Genomic DNA, 22,840 nt, shown 5'->3' with positions numbered 1-22,840 from the left:
GCGACATGACGGCGGTTGTCAAGGCGATGGCCAATCTGGAGTCAGGCTTGGAGGTCCGAGACCGGATGTGGCTGAAGATCACCATCCCCAACGCCTTCATCGGTGAGCGGTCCGGCTCGGTCCAGATCCTCCAACAGAACCACACCGTTACCGTGTTTATTATTTACGATGTCGGTTTTCCAGGAACCTGAATCTGGATCCGTCCAGTGGGTTCCTGGGAGGTCGGGCTCTAACCGCCCCCTTCCCTCCTCCAGGTTCTGACGTGGTCGACTGGCTCCACCGGAACCTCGAAGGTTTCACCGACCGCCGTGAAGCTCGCAAGTACGCCGGCAACCTGCTGAAAGCCGGCTTCATCCGCCACACGGTCAACAAGGTCACCTTCTCCGAGCAGTGCTACTACGTGTTCGGGGACCTCTGTGGAGGTGAGGACGCGTCTGAAGCCGCAGTACCGTTAATGACCACCGGATGGGGACGAAGAAGAAACGTCTCTGTGAATAATCTGTCAGCTGTTTGTCGGTGTTCTCTGATATGGTTCTCGCGGTCCTCAGATCTCGGCGTGATGTCCCTGCTGGACCACGACGGCGCCTCCAGTCGAGGGTCCGACTGCGACCCGCCAGCTCCAACTTCCGGCCCCCAGGGACCTCCAGCCTTCCCCTACCAGTACCCCGTCCCTCACCCCTACAGCTCGCCTCACCCCCCCCTCCACCAGCTGCCGGGCTGGGACGGGGGAAGGGAGGGGGCAGGGGAGGGAGGAGGAAGCCCACGCAGCGAAGGTGACCGAAGTGTTTTCTCTTTTCTTTTCTGTTAAAACGCCCCCTCAGGTTTCAGGGCTTCCTGTGCAGCGCTGCCTCTCACCCATAGGGGGCGCCTGCTTGTTCAGAACTCAGCGGAGGGGAACGTCGAGTTCTTACAAAACGTTCACGGTTTGATCCGCTCCTGTTTGCCCTCCTAGAGTTACTGCATTTCAATATCTTACTCAACCTCCGTACTTTCCGTGTGTTTCAAATTAAAAGCCCTTATTTCCTACCAAGGCTTTTATTGTGAAATACCTGCAGGAACATGTGTGACATCAGACAGAAAGACTTCAGATCAATAATCCTGAACGACCAATGAAAACAGCTGATTACTGACGATTAAAGATTCACATGATTGATTCTTTTATGTAAACTTGTTACCATAGAAACAGCGACATCTTCCACCGGCTTCACATATTCCCTGGTTAGCACCGGCGCCCCCGTGTGGCCGGTTCTGTGAGGCTTTTAATCGATTTAATAGAACTAAAACTTTGAGCTGCGGTCGGCTGTTCGATCCCGTCACGTCCGCGTGTCGCAGACAGGAAGGGGATGAGATGTCGATGATAACGTGTTTCATACGATGATGTCGTGTTTTCTTGTGACTCTGCAGGAAGCAGCGCATCGAACTGCACTGATGATCACAAGGAGGCGGGAGGAGGGAGCCAATCAGAGCCCATCAAACAGGAAGTGGCTGCTTCACCCGACCAACAGCCGGCGGAGGAGGAGGAGTCTCTGGCCTCTTTGTCTGGTCTCCATGGCAACGAAGCTCTCATCCCTGCTCGAGGTCGGCGTCATGACCTGCCGTCCGTGTCGTCCTCCCGACAGTCCTTCCGCCTGGCGATGGGAAACCCCAGCGACTTCTTCGTGGATGTCATGTGACCCCGCATTGTTGATGTCACATCCTGTCTGGTGACAGAGAGAATTGTGTTTACAGTCTGATTAAAAAAAATGAAACTGAACAGACTGAAAGGAAGAGGAGGAGGAAGTATTGTGAAGTCATGAGGAAGTGTTTCCAGAGTCTGTTGTGTCCTGTTTTTAACGCGCCGTGAGCGGGCGTGTTGTCATGTTGGACCCTGTTGCCATGGCGACACAGTTCAGGTGGTTTGTGTTCTCTGGGTTTTAAAAGCAACCGACAGGTAACTGAAAGAAACTAACAAACAGGGAAGATGAACAGCACACGGACTGGATACAGCAGGGAGGGAAGGACAGCGAGGGACAGGTGAAACTAACAATGCTAATGCTGCGTTCAAATGCGGTCGTATTTCCCGCGTACAACGAGGAGAGTCCGTATGGACGGCGCCCTCTTGTGGTATTCATGACGTCGGAACTCAATTTTCTATTGGCCTCGAATTCCCAAGTTGTGATGTTGTCAGAAAGGTCAGAGGTCATGAAGTTCATGTTTGGTTGGATGTTCAGGTAATAAATTGTAATTTTAGTCACGTAGAGTTTGTCTTCATAACTTGGATAGGAACACGTTGATCTTCTCAACGACCTCATCTTTTCTTTTCTTGTCTGTATTTCCTGTATTAAGTTCCCCCCCCCCCTTCCCGCCTGCCCCATCTAGGCGCCATGTTGCTGTTGCCTAGCAATGGTGTTTTATTACAACTCAACCACTTGAGCCCTGAGCATACAGAGCACGACTTCCTGTGTCGTAACCACGAGTTCCATTTGAACGCAGCATTAATACAGCAGGGAGCGAAGGACAACGAGGGACAGGTGGAACAGCGGTCACGTTAACGTTGATCAATAACTCTGAATACTTCCTCCTCCTCCATGTGCATCACTGTGCTGCGTTCAGGAACACTCCGAACTTACCGATCGACCGTCGTAGAAACCCTTAATGTTTATTTTTCCCTCCGTTGCTTCGTGTTTCAGGTTTCTTCTTCTTCTCACTTCGACTTTTATTCACGAACATCTTCTGTGAACTCTTTTGGAGTCCAGAAACACGCTGAGTCTACTTTCAAATCAGCACTGGATCAGATTGATTGATTGATTGATTGATCGATCGATCGATCCCTGACTGGAATTACAGATGCTGTAGGCAGAAGCACCAGAATAATTGACCTGGAAGAAGGAGGCGCCCCCTGCTGATGCTGCTGGGAGGAGTAAACAACCTCCTCCATCACCTCCTGCACCACCCTGACCTCCTCCTGCACCACGCTGACCACCTCCTCCACCACCCTGACCTCCTGCACCACTCTGACCTCCTCCTGCACCACCCTGACCTCCTCCTCCACCACCCTGACATCCCTCGTCCTTCTCACATTATTGTTTTTATTTATGAACACATGTTGAATCTGTTTCCAAACCACAAAACTTTAAAACAGAAAAACTCAGTAAAAAAACAACTTAAAATCAACTTCTGTGTTTGACTTATTGTTTCGTTTTCAATCTGTAAATAAGAAAACAAGATGGTGACGGACAGAATCTGAACTGGAGGATTCATAACGTTCACAAACCAACGATGACGTCACTGCTGGTTGATGACGTCACTCACCTCTCCACAGAAATTTTGTTTATTCTGGAAAATTAATTTAATCAGAGTTTTTAAGTCATTGAACAAGTTGAGATGTTTTATTGATCCACCACAGAAGAAGAGCAGGTGATTATCTCCGTTAACGAGGCCAGGTGTTTTTTTTAACTGATTAACTGTTCAGTTTATTAAACGTCAGATTAATTTATTCTGATTTATTGAATTATTGACAACTCAAAAATGAGTTCTTGTTTTTCTCCTCAATCAGCTGATCAGCTGTGAGGACACGGCGACAACGACAAACATCCCCGGGACAGTGATGTGGATGATTCACGTCTCCTTCCTCCTGAGGTAGGGAGGACGGAGGGCCGCGTCCCAATCCGCACACCCGCCGCCTCGGTTTTAGGGAGTGGCCACAGCAGCGAGCCGCCCCGCCGGGACCTGCCGGTGTCTGAATGAAAGCAGCACTCCGGTATCAGAGCAGCTGGAAGAAAGAGGTGCGGTGATTAAATGCAGTTCGGTACCGCAGCGGGGAGTCGGAGCGGAGGAGGGGCGGTGCTCTGAGCGGGACGCGGCCGGCTGCGCCGTCAGCTGACGGGCTGCTCCAGCCGCCGACATCTTGCTTCCGACCGGAGGAGACGGAGAGTCCCGGTTTCACGGTCAAATGTCCGGATGGAGCGCCGGCGGGGCCCGCGGGGTTGAAGGGGAGGGGGGGTCCGCCCGGAGCCCCTCGGCTGTCTGTCAACGGAGGACAGACCGAGGACACGGAGGACAGACCGAGGACACGGAGGACAGACCGTCCGTCCGTCCGTCCGCTGCCCGCGGTGACGTTAGCCCCGCTGCTAACAGCTCGTCGTCGTTACGAACAGCCATTCAGAATCCCGGGTTTCATCGGTGTCCGCTCATTCCTCCCGGTGTGTCCGGTAAGAATGAAGACGGGGTGTGTCTCACGGGTCCGGAGGAGCCGCCCTGCAGTTCGGCTCACACGAACAGCGGCTGCTTTCAAGAAGAGTTCAACTTTTGTCCGTTTTAAGTCGCTGATCATGGATCATACCGTTTTGTGCAGCAGCACCGGAACCGCCGCGATGAGCCGGGAGGTCGGTGAGTCCGTCCTGATGATATATTCCGAATTATACCGAAACACGGGCTGCATGTTTGTTCTCATATTCACCGAAAATGACGGTAAATGTCCCCGGTTACCGACGGTCCTGACGTCCTGAAGGTTTCACCTTATAGTCTGCGAAACGAAACGAAGCCCACTGAAATGGCAGATTTCTGAATGGAGTTCGGAATGCGCTCTGAGCGGGATGACGTCATGATCTTCATGTTTGGTTTTATTTCTCACTCAGCAGCTAAGCTAACATGCTAACTGCAGTGATAGCCTCAGCTGGAGAATCGTTCAGATTTCTGGTGCAAATTTAATATTTAAAACCTTGTGGAAAATTTATTTCTACACAGAAAATAAATAAATTATGCTAAATGTTTATATTCATGACACATTTGACTGATTTCATTATTTTGATTTCATCCATAATTTGACATGAACCTCCCTCTGTGCAGCAGCGCCCCCTGCTGTGTGGAAGCAGCAGTGTTCTCCAACAGGCACGCCCACTACAAGGTATGCTCATTACAAGACACGCCCATTAAGATAACATGCCCAGGAATGACACGCCCATTTTGTAGATAAACATGTTAATTCAGCTGCAGTTAAAGCTTAAATATGAGTTAGTGAGGGTTTATAAGGCTTAATAAGCTTCAGTTAATGATCTTTAATTATAGTAGATGAGCATTATTAAGAGGTAATAAGGGTACGTAAGCTTTAATGAGTTATTAAGCGTTACTAAGAGTTACTAAGCACTGATAAGGACTCCTGCTTTTTTGTAATGAATACAAATTTATTTAGTTTATTCAGCTGATGTGTCACATGAACAGCAGCTCCAATAATATTCTAACTTCACATATTTATTTATAGCTAATCAGTTATCAATAATTCTGAGAAACAAACTTTAATTTAATGATCAGCTTGTTTCCATGGAAACACTGCAGACACCAGCGTCCACTCGGGGAGTTAACAGGTAAAAGTCTTATTTAAAAAGTTCTCCTGTCTGATAGAACTCTTCTTCCTCTTCCTGTTTGTTCTGCAGCAACTCTTCATCATCATCATCGGAGAGCTCGACCACGAGGGAGGCGTCGACCTCCTGAGAACCACGGTGATGTCGGTGAGTCCTGCGGCCTCCAGTTGGTCTCGGATCGTCTTCAGATCCGGAGGCTCTGCTCCTCCGTCGGTTTCCGTCGCCCTGATTTGTGTCTTTAACAGTCGCTCCTCTGCGGACGCTGCAGAGTCGCATTCTGAACGTGACGCGCTGCAGCTTCAGTCTCAGTCTATGCAGGGAGCCTGTTGCTAGGCAACAGCAGCTAGCAGAGAAACCTCAGACTGATGAGGTCATCGCAGTCGGGTGCCGACGGAAACCAGACCGGATTTATAGGACAGAGTGAGACATCTGTCTGTGGTTGTTATTGATGATGTCATTGACCAGGATGTTGACTTCTAGATAATCAATAACGCTGCCGGTGGTGTCTGTGCAGGAGACCTGGCGTGGACGTCCTGATGACATCATCCTGATCAATGAGCTGCCGGACGGTAAACAGTCAAAGAAATGTTCAAGATGAAAAAGCACAAATTACTTTGTTGTTTGAACATTCGATGTAAAAAAGATACTTTTATTGATTATAAATCAACAGCTCTTATAAACTTCACATGTAGCTGATCAGTTGTCAATAATGTAATCGTCATGTTGATCCGGTTTCCGGCGCTCAGGTCTTCAATATTTGTCGTTGCTCTTTGAACTCTGATCTCCCTGAACAGGAAGTCCTCAGTCTGCTGCTCTGTGGTTTTTTTAGGTTTTGATTTTTGTAGCGTTGGACGAGAAAATCAAAACCTAAAGAAAATACAGCGCTGACAGGAAACATCTCTGCTGGAGTCACCGAGCTGCAGCGCTGGACCGGGGGTGGAGGGCTGGACCGGGGGGGGGGGTGGAGGGCTGGACCGGGGGGAGGGGGGGGGGGGTGGAGGGGTGGACCGGGGGTGGAGGGGGTGGAGGGCTGGACCGGGGGTGGAGGGCTGGACCGGTGGGGGGGGAGGGGGGGCGTGGAGGGGGTGGAGGGCTGGACCGGGGGTGGAGGGCTGGACCGGGGGGCGTGGAGGGGTGGACCGGGGGTGGAGGGGCGGGCGGTGGAGGGGTGGTGGAGGGGGTGGAGGGCTGGACCGGGGGGGGGGGGGGGGGGGGGGGGGGCGTGGAGGGGTGGACCGGGGGTGGAGGGGTGGTGGAGGGGCGGGGGGTGGACTGTGTTGGTGTCCTGCAGACATTCTGGACTTTGGTTCCCCTTGAAGTCAGACTGGAGGTCTGAAGATGTTCATCACTCAGCAGGTCAGAGGTTCTTGTTTTTGTGTATATAGTCTGTTTGTTTATTTATTCTTTGCTCTTATTTATTTTCTCAAAAATATTTTTTTTATGAATCTTATTTTACGTATTTGTAAATCTTTTCTTACTGCGTGCACCTTTTTGTGTTTCTATGCTGCGGTGACGACTAAATGCTGACTGATACAGATTGTTTCTGGAAGTTCTCATTCAAATAAAAAACTTTCATAAAATCATTTCAGTATCAGAGCTGTCCGTCATTAATCGATTGACTGTGATTGGTTCGTTTTAAAGCGGTGAAAACATGTCAGACTCAGAGAGAGAGTTCCTGCTTTTTGTGTGATTATTATGATGTGAGCTGCAAACAAATACAAACACACTCACAAACAAACACACTCACAAACACACACACTCACACTCACAAACACACACAAACACACTCACAAACACACACACTCACAAACACACACAAACACACTCACAAACACACTCACAAACACACTCACAAACACTCACACTCACACTCACAAACACACACAACCACACTCACAAACAAACACACTCACAAACACACACACTCACACTCACAAACACACTCACAAACACTCACACTCACAAACAAACACACTCACAAACACACACAAACACACTCACAAACACACTCACACACACAAACACACTCACACTCACAAACACACACACTCACACTCACAAACACACTCACTCACACTCACAAACAAACACACTCACAAACACACACAAACACACTCACAAACACACTCACACACACAAACACACTCACACTCACAAACACACACACTCACAAACACACACACACACTCACAAACACACACACTCACAAACACACACACTCACAAACACACACACTCACAAACACACACACACACTCACAAACACTCACAAACACACACACACTCACAAACACTCACAAACACACACACACACTCACAAACACACACACTCACAAACACTCACACTCACAAACACTCACACTCACAAACACTCACACACACTCACAAACACACACACTCACAAACACTCACACTCACAAACACTCACACTCACAAACACACACACTCACAAACACACACACACACACTCACAAACACACTCACAAACACACTCACACTCACAAACACACACACTCACAAACACACACACACACACTCACACACTCACAAACACACACACTCACAAACACACACACACACACTCACAAACACACTCACACTCACAAACACTCACACACACTCACAAACACACACTCACACACACACTCACAAACACACACAAACACACTCACACTCACAAACACACACAAACACACTCACACTCACAAACACTCACACTCACACACACAGACACACACACTCACAAACACACACACACACACTCACAAACACACTCACACTCACAAACACTCACACACACTCACAAACACACACTCACACACACACTCACAAACACACACAAACACACTCACACTCACAAACACACACAAACACACTCACACTCACAAACACTCACACTCACACACACAGACACACACACTCACAAACACACACACACACACTCACAAACACACTCACACTCACAAACACACACACTCACACACACACACACACACACACACACACACACACACACACACACACATACTCATCCTCCGTAATAAAAGTTCTTTTATTGAGGCTGTTTTCTATAAATCAGTTCGTCCAATAAGCATCTTTGATCTCTGATGATGTCACGTCGATACATGTGATTTGTTTGATTATTAAATATAATTTAAACGTGCGTTTATGTTTTTATGTGAATAAAGTCAATTCTTCTAAAAACATCAAATCTCTTATTTTATTGATAAGAAGCTTCAGGGACACCTCAGTGTGAAGCTGTGCTGCCCCCTGCTGGCTGCTGTTCACATCTATCACTGAAACCAGTGATCTGGACCGGCTCTGCTCTGTCTCCCCCTGCTGCCACAGAGAGGAACTACAGCAACACTGGGACAGACTCTACTGCAGTCTACTGTCTCCACTCTGTCTCCACTCTGTCTCTACCCCATCTCCACTCTGTCACCACTCTGTCACCACTCTGTCTTTATTCTGTCTCTACTCTGTCTCCACTCTCTCTACTCTGTCACCACTCTGTCTTTATTCTGTCTCTACTCTGTCTTTATTCTATCTCTACTCTGTCTCTACTCTGTCTGTTCTCTGTCTCTACTCTGTCACCAATCTGTCTTTATTATGTCTCTACTCTGTCACCACTGTCTTTATTCTATCTCTACTCTGTCTCCACTCTCTCTACTCTGTCTCTACCCTGTCTCCACGCTGTCTTTATTCTATCTCTACTCTGTCTTTATTCTGTCATCACTCTGTCTCCACTGTCTTTATTCTGTCACCAATCTGTCTTTATTCTGTCTCTACTCTGTCTCCACTCTCTCTACTCTGTCTCTACCCTGTCTCCACGCTGTCTTTATTCTATCTCTACTCTGTCTTTATTCTGTCATCACTCTGTCTCCACTGTCTTTATTCTGTCTCTACTCTTTCTCCACTCTGTCTCCATTCTGTCTCCACTCTGTCTTTATTATGTTTCTACTCTGTCTCCACTCTGTCTTTATTCTGTCTCTACCCTGTCTCCACTCTCTCTTTATTCTATCTCTACTCTGTCTCCACTCTGTCTCCACTCTGTCTCCACTCTGTCTCCATTCTGTCTCCATTCTGTCTTTATTATGTCTCCATTCAGTCTCCACTCTCTCTTTATTCTATCTCTACTCTGTCTCCACTCTGTCTCCACTCTGTCTCTACCCTGTCTCCATTCTGTCTCCACTCTGTCTCCATTCTGTCTCCATTCTGTCTTTATTCTGTCTCCATTCTGTCTCCACTCTGTCTTTATTCTGTCTCTACTCTGTCTCCACTCTGTCTCTACCCTGTCTCCACTCTGTCTCCATTCTGTCTCCACTCTGTCTTTATTCTGTCTCTACTCTGTCTCCACTCTGTCTCCACTCTGTCTCTACCCTGTCTCCACTCTGTCTCCATTCTGTCTCCACTCTGTCTATATTCTGTCTCTACTCTGTTACCACTCTCTCTTTATTCTATCTCTACTCTGTCTCCACTCTGTCTCCACTCTGTCTCCATTCTGCCTCCACGCTGTCTTTATTCTATCTCTGCTCTGTCTTTATTCTGTCTCCACTCTGTCTCCATTCTGTCTTTATTCTGTCTCCATTCTGTCTCCACTCTGTCACCACTCTGTCTTTATTCTGTCTCTACTCTGTCTCCACTCTGTCTCCACTCTGCCTCTACCCTGTCTCCATTCTGTCTCCACTCTGTCTCCATTCTGTCTCCACTCTGTCTCTACTCTGTCACCACTCTGTCTTTATTCTGTCTCTACTCTGTCTCCATTCTGTCTCCACTCTGTCTCCACTCTGTCACCACTCTGTCTTTATTCTCTCTACTCTGTCTCTACCCTGTCTCCATTCTGTCTCCACTCTGTCTCCACTCTGTCTCCACTCTGTCTCCATTCTGCCTCCACGCTGTCTTTATTCTATCTCTGCTCTGTCTTTATTCTGTCTCCATTCTGTCTTTATTCTGTCTCCATTCTGTCTCCACTCTGTCACCACTCTGTCTTTATTCTGTCTCTACTCTGTCTCCACTCTGTCTCCACTCTGCCTCTACCCTGTCTCCATTCTGTCTCCACTCTGTCTCCATTCTGTCTCCACTCTGTCTCTACTCTGTCACCACTCTGTCTTTATTCTGTCTCTACTCTGTCTCCATTCTGTCTCCATTCTGTCTCCACTCTGTCACCACTCTGTCTTTATTCTGTCTCTACTCTGTCTCCACTCTGCCTCTACCCTGTCTACATTCTGTCTCCACTCTGTCTCCATTCTGTCTCCACTCTGTCTCCACTCTGTCACCACTCTGTCTTTATTCTGTCTCTACTCTGTCTTTATTCTGTCTCTACCCTGTCTCCATTCTGTCTCCACTCTGTCACCACTCTGTCTCTACCCTGTCTCCATTCTGTCTCCACTCTGTCTCCATTCTGTCTTCACTCTGTCTCCATTCTGTCTCCACTCTGTCTTTATTCTGCCTCTACTCTGTCTCCACTCTGTCTTTATTCTGTCACCACTCTGTCTTTATTCTGTCTCTACCCTGTCTCCATTCTGTCTCCACTCTGTCACCACTCTGTCTCTACCCTGTCTCCATTCTGTCTCCACTCTGTCTCCATTCTGTCTTCACTCTGTCTCCATTCTGTCTCCACTCTGTCTTTATTCTGCCTCTACTCTGTCTCCACTCTGTCTCCATTCCGTCTCCACTCTGTCTCCATTCTTTCTCCACTCTGTCTCTGTCCTGAGTGTGTATCTGGGAGTGTGTATCGGGGAGTGTGTATCTGGGAGTGTGTATCTGGGAGTGTGTATCGGGGAGTGTGTATCAGGGAGTGTGTATCGGGGAGTGTGTATCGGGGAGTGTGTATCTGGGAGTGTGTATCTGGGAGTGTGTATCAGGGAGTGTGTATCTGGGAGTGTCTATTAGGGAGTGTGTATCGGGGAGTGTGTATCTGGGAGTGTGTATCGGGGAGTGTGTATCGGGGAGTGTGTATCTGGGAGTGTGTATCGGGGAGTGTGTATCTGGGAGTGTGTATCGGGGAGTGTGTATCTGGGAGTGTGTATCGGGGAGTGTGTATCAGGGAGTGTGTATCGGGGAGTGTGTATCAGGGAGTGTGTATCTGGGAGTGTGTATCGGGGAGTGTGTATCTGGGAGTGTGTATCTGGGAGTGTGTATCTGGGAGTGTGTATCGGGGAGTGTGTATCGGGGAGTGTGTATCGGGGAGTGTGTATCAGGGAGTGTGTATCTGGGAGTGTGTATCAGGGAGTGTGTATCTGGGAGTGTCTATTAGGGAGTGTGTATCGGGGAGTGTGTATCTGGGAGTGTGTATCGGGGAGTGTGTATCAGGGAGTGTGTATCGGGGAGTGTGTATCTGGGAGTGTGTATCGGGGAGTGTGTATCAGGGAGTGTGTATCGGGGAGTGTGTATCAGGGAGTGTGTATCTGGGAGTGTGTATCGGGGAGTGTGTATCTGGGAGTGTGTATCTGGGAGTGTGTATCTGGGAGTGTCTATTAGGGAGTGTGTATCGGGGAGTGTGTATCTGGGAGTGTGTATCGGGGAGTGTGTATCGGGGAGTGTGTATCTGGGAGTGTGTATCAGGGAGTGTGTATCAGGGAGTGTGTATCTGGGAGTGTCTATTAGGGAGTGTGTATCTGGGAGTGTGTATCTGGGAGTGTGTATCAGGGAGTGTGTATCTGGGAGTGTGTATCTGGGAGTGTGTATCGGGGAGTGTGTATCTGGGAGTGTGTATCGGGGAGTGTGTATCTGGGAGTGTGTATCAGGGAGTGTGTATCAGGGAGTGTGTATCAGGGAGTGTGTATCTGGGAGTGTCTATTAGGGAGTGTGTATCTGGGAGTGTGTATCTGGGAGTGTGTATCAGGGAGTGTGTATCAGGGAGTGTGTATCTGGGAGTGTGTATCTGGGAGTGTGTATCGGGGAGTGTGTATCTGGGAGTGTGTATCGGGGAGTGTGTATCTGGGAGTGTGTATCAGGGAGTGTGTATCTGGGAGTGTGTATCTGGGAGTGTGTATCGGGGAGTGTGTATCGGGGAGTGTGTATCTGGGAGTGTGTATCAGGGAGTGTGTATCAGGGAGTGTGTATCTGGGAGTGTGTATCAGGGAGTGTGTATCTGGGAGTGTGTATCAGAGAGTGTGTATCTGGGAGTGTGTATCTGGGAGTGTGTGTGTTGATTAATGATTTAATGATCAGAACAATCATCAATGTGTCTCCCGGCGATTCATCATTAAAAATGACATCATAGCTGAACGTGGGCTGCTGACGGTCGTCATGACGACCAGCGTCCTGTAAAAATAATGATGAGATGTGGGAACTGAGTATGTGTGTGTGTGTGTGTGTCCCTGTGTGTGTGTGTGTGTGTGTGTGTGTGTGTGTCCCTGTGTGTGTGTGTGTGTGTGTGTCCCTGTGTGTGCGTATGTGTCTGTCGAGTCCCTTCGAGCTGGTCAACGTCACCATGGAGACGGACGTCGCGTTGGACGACAACATCACAGACAGCTGGGTCAACGTGACTGAGGAGGCGGCGCCGAACGCAACGTCTGGACAGAGAGGGGGGAACGAGACGGAGCGGGGGGGGGGGGTGTCCCCTCGTATCGTCGGTGGATTCCTGGAGACACGAGGAGGAAGTCCCTGGCAGGTCCACAAATGTTTCATCACATTCAATCTTTATCACTGTTCTTTAATTTGAGTCATTATATATTTCTGTTTCTGTGTGTGTGTGTGTGTGTGTGTGTGTGTGTCTGTCTGTGTGTGTGTGTGTGTCTGTCTGTGTGTGTGTGTGTGTGTGTTTCTGTGTGTGTGTGTGTCTCTCTCTGTGTGTCTCTCTGTGTGTCTCTGTGTGTCCCTATGTGTCTCTGATTGTGTCTCTGTGTGTCCCTGTGTCTCTGAGTGTGTCTCTATGTGTCCCTGTGTGTCTCTGAGTGTGTCTCTGTGTGTCCTTGTGTCTCTGAGTATGTCTCTATGTGTCCCTGTGTGTCTCTGAGTGTGTCTCTGTGTGTCCTTGTGTCTCTGTGTGTCTCTGACAGCTGAATGAACATGGATGTGTAATTAAATCTTCATCCTTCAGCTCCGTCTCCTCCTTCGTCTCTCTGAGTGACGCTCCGGTCTCGGGTCGGCTGGACGGCGGCCAGGAGGCCCAAAGCATGCTGGGATACGGTACGGAGGGAGTTGTACCTCAGGACAGATCAGCATGCTGGACGAGTTTCCTCATTTTCATCTGGAGACATCGGAGCTTAAACTGGGAGCTCTCCCTCTGATCTGTTTCTGTCCCGGTAACCGGTAACCGGTAACTACGGAGTGATCGGGATCAGTCGGAGGATCCGATGAACGATGGCGGTCTGGAAACGAAACAATCAGAAACATCGTTCTTACATTTTCTCAGTCTCACACATCCAGATGACGAAGATGAAGATGAAGGCGATGACGAAGATGTGTTACATATTCATAATCCCGTGTCGTCTCTGTGACCTTCATCGTCTCCGACGAGGTCTCGGGTTTCTGTCGATGTATCGATCGCCTCCCGCTCTGCCAGCAGCATTCAGCGTGAGGTCAGAAGCGCCGCTGCAATGCATGATGGGAGTCCGCCAGGCCGCTCGGCTGCCAGCATTCAAACGTCACTCGGCTCACAAAGACGCTCTAATGAGCTGCTTAACATGCAGCGTAGGATGAAGGTGACCGGGAGCCGGACGGAGGCGGCGAGTGTGGGCGGAGAGATAAACAAGACAACAAAGCACACAATATAAACAGCGTCAACAATGGAGGGGGGGGGGGTCACTAATGAGGCTGTGGGTAATGATTCATTTATCTTCCCAGATTAGTTTCAACCTCCGTCAGCAGAGCTGCGAGTTTCTGCTGCTTCACTGGAAGACGACCAACTTTTATTATCAGCCGTCAATCAAAAGACTTTTGAAAGGTCAGAACACGAGTTTCCACCCAAACGGATCAGAACCAGAGAACGAAACAGGAGAGCTGACTGAACTCTGAGGACCAGTTTGGTCCTGGACTACAGACTGTTTCTAAAAGAGTTCGTAGCTTCTGGATCTGTAAAATGGTTCTGATCCAGAAGTGTCTTCAGCTGCAATACCAGCGAGTGCCACTAGAGGTCGGCTCCAAAAAGCCTCCGGCTCCATAGACTCCCATTCAACTTCTCTCATCAAATCCAAAGTGAATAAAATGTGTCCATCAGTTATCTCGGTGTTGTTAGCTAAAGTCACTCCTTCTTATTAGTTTTCTGGAGGTCCATCTGAAAATAATCCCTCATTCATTAGAAAAGAAGATTCAAGAAGACCTGTTTTTGGGGGCGTGTCTGTTTGATTGACAGGCCTGTGGTGCAGTCAGGTTACAGCTATCGGTGGGCGGGACGTAGTATCGTCAGCTTTCCAATCAGATCGGTCAGATCCACCGCTGGCTCCTCCCCCAGCTTGTCCAAATATGGTCACTTCCTGCTCCAAACTGCTCCGAACTATCAAAGATGGTGACGGACAGAATCTGAACTGGAGGATTCATAACGTTCACAAACCAACGATGACATCACTGATGGTTGATGACATCACTGATGGTTGATGACATCACTGATGGTCAACGGTTGGTCTGAACATGTTAGAAATAAAGAGTGGAATTAATCCAACACGACTCGTTCGGCAGAAAAAAGAACCGATGTATGAAACATCAGAGGACCAATGATGGAGCCGTGGGGAACTCCGCCCATCCTCAGTCTGCTCCAATCAGGGCTCAGGGACTCGTTAGTTCTATGTTAGTTGTGTATATTCGTTGTGTATTAGTTGTGTCTATTAGTTGTGTCAGTGTTGTGTATTAGATGTGTGTATTAGTTGTGTGTCAGTGTTGTGTATTAGTTGTGTGTATTAGTTGTGTATTAGTGTTGTGTATTAGATGTGTGTATAAATTGTGTATTGGTTGTGTATTAGTTGTGTCTATTAGTTGTGTCAGTGTTGTGTATTAGATGTGTGTATTAGTTGTGTGTCAGTGTTGTGTATTAGTTGTGTGTCCGTGTTGTGTATTAGATGTGTGTATTAGTTGTGTATCAGTGTTGTATATTAGTTATGTGTATTAGCTGTGTGTATTAGATGTGTGCATTAGATGTGTGTGTATTAGTTGTGTATTAGATGTGTGTATTAGTTGTGCGTATTAGTTGTGTATTAGTGTTGTGTATTAGATGTGTGTATTAATTGTGTATTGGTTGTGTATTAGTTGTGTGTTAGATGTGTGCATTAGTTGTGCGTATTAGTTGTGTATAAGTGTTGTGTATTAGTGTTGTGTATTAGATGTGTGTATTAATTGTGTATTGGTTGTGTATTAGTTGTGTATTAGATGTGTGTATTAGTTGTGTATCAGTGTTGTGTATTAGATGTGTGTATTAGTTGTGTGTCAGTGTTGTATATTAGTTGTGTATTAGATGTGTGTATTAGTTGTGTGTCAGTGTTGTGTATTAGTTGTGTATCAGTGTTGTGTATTAGTTGTGTTTTAGTTGTGTATTAGTTGTGTGTCAGTGTTGTGTATTAGTTGTGTATTAGTTGTGTGTCAGTGTTGTGTATTAGTTGTGTATTAGTTGTGTGTCAGTGTTGTGTATTAGTTGTGTATTAGTTGTGTATTAGTTGTGTGTCAGTGTTGTGTATTAGTTGTGTGTCAGTGTGTGTTCAGTCTTTGTGTTTTCCTACAGAACCAGGAAGTTGTCTCTGACAGCGGCGCTGCTTGTTTGGACAGATGTTCTGAACTGAGACAGAACCAGCGCTGAACATCTGGACTGCTGCTGAGAAAACAGCTCAGGGTGGTCCTACCTGTGGCCCGAGGGCCCCCGCAGGCCCTGAGAGGCAACAACAAGGACCAGGTCTGGGTTTGTTTATCTGGTCCAGAGATAGAAGAGATCCCACCGCCCTGAGGAGGGGAGGGGCTTAATCCGAACTTCTTTCAAAAGTGGGCGGGGCTTCCGGGGGTCCTGGTTTGAGATAAAAAGCCCGTTCAGGGTCAGATCGTCTGGAAGCCGCAGTTAAAGGGTTAAACTCTCAGTGTAAACGGACACCGCTCACACACACCTGACCCCGCCCCTCCGGACCAGCCCGCTGCAGCAGCGAGCGCACTGTCCGGGAAGTTCGCTCAGTTTGCTCCAGAGCCGACCGGGAGGACGCGGGTCCGGACTCTGATCCAGCAGGGTCATCTGGTCCGGACGGAGGACAGGAGAAGGGAGAGACGGGGACGGAACAGTTCGGGACGGTTCGGGTCTGCTCGGGTTCGGATCTCTTTCTGTTGTCTGTCACTCGGATCCCGCGGCGAGTTTTTCAGGTCCAAGAAGGTTACGAGGAAACCAGCGCGCGTAAATGTCATTGACAGGCTCATTGATTGATTGATTGATTGATTGACTGACTGACTGATCGGCAGCCGGGTCATGAGCAGGATCGTGCAGGATCTGTGAGTCCAGTTCTCGTCATGGACCATCTTCAGCTGCTGGCGATGATGATGATGATGGTGATGAAGGTGAGCGGAGCCGCCGTGAGGCCGCAGGTCAGTGAACTCAAGTCCACCGGGTCTCCGGGTCTCCGGGTCTGGTCCAGTTTGTTAAAGTCCGGTTTCATGTGTTTAAAGTGTTTTAGTTTATTGATCAATAATCAATGAATCAATAATTCTAATCAGGAACAATAAAACACATCAGATGATAATAGTGAAGTTTTCAGAGGGACTTCTGAATGGAGCTCAGAAATCCTGCAAGTCAGCACTTTACATTCTGATCACATGATTGATGAAGCAGGAAAATACTCCGATCAATAAATTAGATTTTTAGATTTATGATTCTCATTAATGACGTAATAAAAATATGAGATTAAGATGAGATAAAGAGGTGATGAAGATGAGATGAAGGGAAGATGAAGAGGTGGTGAAGAGATGAAAAGGTGATGAAGATGAGATGAAGAGGAGAAGGGAAGATGAAGAGGTGGTGAAGAGAAGATGAAAAGGTGATGAAGATGAGGTGATGAGGAGATGAAGAGTTGCTGTGGGCTGCTGCAGAGTAAAATGTGTTTTAGTTTTGTGGAGCAGAGTTCACATGTGGGTGACAGACATGTGAGAGGGGGCGGAGTCAAAGCAGATGACATGAAAGAGAAAAGAAGAACGGAAAAGTTTCACATCTGTGTGGAATCAGTATGCTGCCACGTCCCCCCACTGATCCACTGAAACCTCCCCGCAGATCTACTGAAACCTCCCACAGATCCACTGAAACCTCCCACAGATCCACTGAAACCTCCCCGCAGATCTACTGAAACCTCCCACAGATCCACTGAAACCTCCCCACAGATCCACTGAAACCTCCCACAGATCCACTGAAACCTCCCCACAGATCTACTGAAACCTCCCACAGATCCACTGAAACCTCCCACAGATCCACTGAAACCTCCCCACAGATCCACTGAAACCTCCCACAGATCCACTGAAACCTCCCCACAGATCCACTGAAACCTCCCACAGATCCACTGAAACCTCCCCACAGATCCACTGAAACCTCCCACAGATCCACTGAAACCTCCCACAGATCTACTGAAACCTCCCCACAGATCTACTGAAACCTCCCACAGATCCACTGAAACCTCCCACAGATCCACTGAAACCTCCCCGCAGATCTACTGAAACCTCCCACAGATCCACTGAAACCTCCCCACAGATCCACTGAAACCTCCCCACAGATCTACTGAAACCTCCCACAGATCCACTGAAACCTCCCCACAGATCCACTGAAACCTCCCACAGATCCACTGAAACCTCCCCGCAGATCTACTGAAACCTCCCACAGATCCACTGAAACCTCCCCACAGATCCACTGAAACCTCCCCACAGATCTACTGAAACCTCCCACAGATCCACTGAAACTTCCCACAGATCCACTGAAACCTCCCCACAGATCCACTGAAACCTCCCACAGATCCACTGAAACCTCCCCACAGATCCACTGAAACCTCCCCACAGATCTACTGAAACCTCCCACAGATCCACTGAAACTTCCCACAGATCCACTGAAACCTCCCCACAGATCCACTGAAACCTCCCACAGATCCACTGAAACCTCCCACAGATCCACTGAAACCTCCCCACAGATCTACTGAAACCTCCCACAGATCCACTGAAACCTCCCACAGATCCACTGAAACACTCAGACCATGAGACATGAACCGGTCACACTGAAGCTCCTCTTTAAAACTCCTGTTGTCGTGTAAATCAAACACACCTCATCGTGGGATCTGAACTTTTATTAAAGGAGTTTTTTTATTTTCAGCTTTGACAACATTAGCGGCACCTGGAGGCTGTCGGTGGAATTGCAGCTCCAAGGCAGCTGATTGGCTACTGACCCGGCGTGCTTGTGTTTTTCAGACGTTCACTGACGACTCGGTTCACGGAGAGACGAGACACAAACGCTACGCCATCAACCCTGTGGGACACAAGTGGACTCATCACAACATCACATACAGGTGAGGGGCGGAGCTTAAACCAGTCCAGATCAGTCCACGCTCTGATTGGCTGCTCTGCTGTTTTTACCCTGAGTCACGTCTGCCAGGCTGATCCAGCTCCCAGAGTGTGAAGCACCACCACCTCCATCCGTCAGCCACCGCAGAGGAGGCGGAGCTTCACACGGCCTGGCAGGCTTCACTCGGGGCAACGGAACCCAGCGAGCGCCAATCAGAGTCCATTTACAAACAGCTGTCTGCCTCTTCATCTTCCTCATCCTCTTCATCCTCTTCGTTCTCTCCGTCCTCCATCTCAGGATAATGAAGTTTCCCAACACTCTGAACGTGGAGGACACGAGGAAGGCCATCAGCATCGCCTTCACCAAGTGGAGCGACGTGTCTCCGCTGACCTTCACCGAGGTTACCGACGGCAACGCCACCGCTGACATCACCATCGGTACCACAAAACAAAAGCTCCGTTTGCAGATGATGAAACACTCTGATGCAGTTTTAGATTAATGAGCCGACGTGAAGCCGAGACGTCTCCGGGGAGGTTCTGGTTCTGGTTGAAATGAATGACGTTGACTGTGACGTCCTCTGAAGTGTTATAAACCTGTGTGTGTGTGTGGGTGCGTTAGGTTTCTACACCTTTAACCACACCGACTGCTGGTGGTCTCCTCTCCATCCGTGTTTCGACGGGCTGAACGGCGAGCTGGCTCACGCCTTCCTGCCTCCGCGAGGAGAGATCCACTTCGACAACCACGAGTTCTGGATCCTCGGCAAGTCCCGGTTCAGCTGGAAACAAGGTACCGGAACCAGAACCAGAACCAAAGGTACCAGAGGAGGCGGTACTGTTGAAGATGCAGCTGTTTCCGTGTTTCTGTGTTTGGATCGTGTTCAGAGGATTCTGTCCACAAAGATTCTGATCATGTGACGCAATCTGTAATTAGAGGAAATACACTGAGTCAGAATGTCTCCGACCTCTTCGTCTCCGCCTCCTCTTCGTCTCCGCCTCCTCTTCGTCTCTGACTCCTCTTCGTCTCCTCTTTGTCTCCTCTTTGTCTCCGTCTCCTCTTTGTCTCCGTCTCCTCTTCGTCTCTGACTCCTCTTCGTCTCTGACTCCTCTTTGTCTCTGACTCCTCTTCGTCTCCTCTTCGTCTCTGACTCCTCTTTGTCTCTGACTCCTCTTCGTCTCCTCTTCGTCTCCTCTTTGTCTCCGCCTCCTCTTCGTCTCTGACTCCTCTTTGTCTCTGACTCCTCTTCGTCTCCTCTTTGTCTCCTCTTTGTCTCCGTCTCCTCTTCGTCTCCTCTTCGTCTCCACCTCCTCTTTGTCTCCGCCTCCTCTTCGTCTCTGACTCCTGTCCTCCTGCAGGAGTCTGGCTGAACGACCTGGTCCAGGTGGCGGCCCATGAGATCGGTCACGCTCTGGGTCTGTGGCACTCCAGAGACCCGGAGGCCCTGATGCACCCGAACGCCACGTACACCGGCCAGAGGAACATCGCCCAAGACGACGTGTGGGGCATCCAGCGTCTCTATGGTAACGCTCAGCTGGGAGGCCACACTGGTCCAGAATCTGGTCCAGAATCTGGTCCAGAATCTGGTCCAGAATCTGGTCCAGAATCTGGTGCAGTCGGTTCTGTCTGTGCCAGTGTGTTAGTAAAATGGTGATTGCAGTACTTGTACTGCAGTAGACGTGACGTCTGCCTGTCGGTCTGCAGGATGTCTGGATAAGAAGCGAGTTTGTGACCCGTGGGCTCGACTCGGCTTTTGCGAGCGGAGGAAGACCTTCATGAAGAAGAACTGTCCTCAGCGCTGCGACCTCTGCTACGGTGAGACCCGGTTGACCTTTGACCTCTGACCTGAGGCGTGTCCTCTGCGCAGGGTGGAAGTTGAATCGTATCACAGAACCCGTTCTGGTTCGACACTCACTTCCCGTCCGCATCTCGTTCCCGCCGCAGAGCCCCTGGAAGCGGTTGCCACGCCGACGCCGCCTCCAGCCAACGTCAAGGTGAAGATGGTTCCCCGGGGGAAGGTGGTGGGTTTCCGCTGCGGAACCAAAAACCCTCGCTCCCCGCCCAAAGTCAGGTCAGCTGATCGATAGAGTATTGATGTTACGTGATGTCAGCTGATCGATAGAGTATTGATGTTACGTGATGTCAGCTGATCGATAGAGTATTGATGTTACGTGATGTCAGCTGATCGATAGAGTATTGATGTTACGTGATGTCAGCTGATCGATAGAGTATTGATGTTACGTGATGTCAGCTGATCGATAGAGTATTGATGTTACGTGATGTCAGCTGATCGATAGAGTATTGATGTTACGCGATGTCAGCTGATCGATAGAGTATTGATGTTACGTGATGTCAGCTGATCGATAGAGTATTGATGTTACGTGATGTCAGCTGATCGATAGAGTATTGATGTTACGTGATGTCAGCTGATCGATAGAGTATTGATGTTACGTGATGTCAGCTGATCGATACTTTCATCAAGAACCTTCACTGAGAAAATACGTCTTCTTTTTACTGACATTCTGTTTAATCAGCTCCGTCAGGTGTTTTTATTGTTCATGGGTGGAGCTTAGAGGTCGTAGGCGGTGTCCTCCTCCATCTCCTGTTTCTGTGTCCCCCAGCTGGTACAAAGACGGCGAGCAGATCCTGACGTCCGTCCCCGGCTACATCGTCATGAAGGACCGAGACCTCCGCATCGTCGCCAACGAGTTCAACGAGGGCGTGTACACCTGTCGCATCCATCGCCGTGGCGACATCGTATCGGCCAACTCCTGGGCCATCCGACTGAAACCGGAGCGGCCGTCCAACAGCTGAGGACGTCGGCGAGGGAGTGACGGACAACCGACAGCAAAGCGTCACATCTGTGGACGTTCCCAACGTGTTTGTTTTGTTCATCGCTTCATTAAAGAACCTGAAGAAGAAACCTGGCGGCGGCTCGGTGACGTCCCTCGATCGTCCTCACGGATCCATAACTGAGACATGTCATGCAGCTGTGGCTTCACGGTATGACATCGTGTCCTCAATCCTGTCCGGCATCAGACGGATGTAAACTTTGGACTTTGCCGGTTTACGAGTCAAACATCGAAACCTCACGACTCGTTCCGTATTAATCACTTTTATTAAACCCAGAAAAGATCAAAAACAAAGATTTGAGGAATTTTATAAAAAACAAAGATCAACAGCTAACAGTATATTTAATCATTTAGCTGCTTAGCGTGACCCCTCTTTTTGCCCTTTGACCTTGAACTGTTGATTGACAGCCACACTGAACTTCGACCTTCGTCCTCTGTAACAACCAGATGAACGCTGCCATTCTTGTGCGCTGGCCACCGTCGGTACTGCAGGTCATGTGACCGCTACAGTCCTGAAAAGCCTTTTTCTGGAACTGTTTGTTTTATCTGAGGTAGTTAAAGTCGTGAGTACACCGTTGCTATGCAACAGCAAAATGGACGACCTCCCGGCAGGTAACGTAACGATGCTGTAACTTCTATATTTTCCTCAGACGTGTCATTAAAGTACAAAAAAACTGTTTTTACAATTAATATTAGAATTTATTAACTTCAAATCTGATGAAAAGGGAACGTTCATTTTCGCTGACATTTCTGAAAACACAATTCAAATTTCTCAATTCACATTAAATCTTTAAAACTTGTACAACAAAAACTTCTGTGGAGAATCGAGATATTTTACATGAATTCAGTTCTTTCACACATTTAAATATAATTTGACAGATCCTCCGTCTTCGGTTGTTAAACGACCTGAAACTCTGAACTGGAGCAGACAAACAAAAGCCTGAGAACAACGAGCGTGCGTCCGTCCGTCCGTCCGTCTGTCTGTCCGTCCGTCTGTCCGTCCGTCCGTCCGTCCATCAGTGGAGCCTGAAGCAGATCTGATGTCCCGTCAGAGACAGACTGACGGAGAAAACCAGCTGATTTTCTACTTCCTGTCTTCATCTCACATGTTGCACATTATAAAGACATCGATGAGTTAATGTGCTCGTTAGTATTTTGGTCTGTTTCTGTTCAAACAGCTCCACCTGGTGGACCAACTGGGCACCACAGTGGAGC

The 22,840-nt window shown here is 48.6% G+C and overlaps 2 protein-coding genes and 1 long non-coding RNA gene across 5 annotated transcripts in view; all 3 read left to right on the top strand.

Moving 5' to 3' along the window:
* Nucleotides 1-3,153, top strand: part of LOC138212592 (segment polarity protein dishevelled homolog DVL-3) — a 10,196-nt gene extending 7,043 nt beyond the window's left edge. The window contains exons 12-15 of the mRNA XM_069173046.1: nt 1-102; nt 255-422; nt 549-773; nt 1,405-3,153. The exon at nt 1-102 is cut by the window's left edge and continues 33 nt beyond it. Coding sequence (XP_069029147.1) covers nt 1-102; nt 255-422; nt 549-773; nt 1,405-1,673 — 764 coding nt within the window. The 3' untranslated portion in view covers nt 1,674-3,153. The remainder of the gene's footprint in view (nt 103-254; nt 423-548; nt 774-1,404) is intronic.
* A 677-nt stretch (nt 3,154-3,830) lies between these two features.
* LOC138212593 (uncharacterized) lies at nt 3,831-6,153 on the top strand. Its single transcript, XR_011179468.1, has 4 exons — nt 3,831-4,368; nt 4,828-4,885; nt 5,412-5,486; nt 5,854-6,153. It is a non-coding gene; the product is annotated as an uncharacterized lncRNA (long non-coding RNA).
* Nucleotides 6,154-16,288: 10,135 nt separating this feature from the next.
* On the top strand, nt 16,289-22,315 carry mmp23bb (matrix metallopeptidase 23bb). Of its 3 annotated transcripts, none has more exons than XM_069173118.1 (8): nt 16,289-16,804; nt 18,686-18,783; nt 19,077-19,216; nt 19,398-19,592; nt 20,132-20,296; nt 20,478-20,588; nt 20,718-20,844; nt 21,395-22,315. In XM_069173118.1, the coding sequence occupies exons 1-8, from the start codon at nt 16,757-16,759 to the stop codon at nt 21,585-21,587; spliced, it is 1,077 nt and encodes a 358-aa protein (XP_069029219.1). In that variant the 5' UTR covers nt 16,289-16,756; the 3' UTR covers nt 21,588-22,315. The 3 variants fall into 3 exon arrangements, with proteins under 3 accessions (XP_069029219.1, XP_069029218.1, XP_069029217.1); XM_069173117.1 differs by having other exon boundaries at nt 16,289-16,831; nt 19,398-19,565; XM_069173116.1 differs by having other exon boundaries at nt 16,289-16,831.
* The last annotated feature ends 525 nt before the right edge of the window (nt 22,316-22,840 follow it).

Source organism: Embiotoca jacksoni, unplaced genomic scaffold, assembly GCF_022577435.1.
Source record: "Embiotoca jacksoni isolate LCO1_2020_lvr unplaced genomic scaffold, fEmbJac1.0.p SCAF_58, whole genome shotgun sequence".
Classification (NCBI taxonomy): domain Eukaryota; kingdom Metazoa; phylum Chordata; class Actinopteri; family Embiotocidae; genus Embiotoca; species Embiotoca jacksoni.
Note: the sequence above shows the minus strand (reverse complement) of the source record. Positions and strands in the feature narration are given on the sequence as shown.

What these genes read in the sequence shown, in the direction of transcription:
- mmp23bb (XM_069173116.1), top strand. Translation starts at nt 16,757, where the DNA reads ATGGACCATCTTCAGCTGCTGGCGATGATGATGATGATGGTGATGAAG. An exon ending in GCGCTGCGACCTCTGCTACG is followed by an intron (nt 20,589 to 20,717) that starts GTGAGACCCGGT and finishes TTCCCGCCGCAG; the next exon opens with AGCCCCTGGAAGCGGTTGCC. An exon ending in CGCTCCCCGCCCAAAGTCAG is followed by an intron (nt 20,845 to 21,394) that starts GTCAGCTGATCG and finishes TGTGTCCCCCAG; the next exon opens with CTGGTACAAAGACGGCGAGC.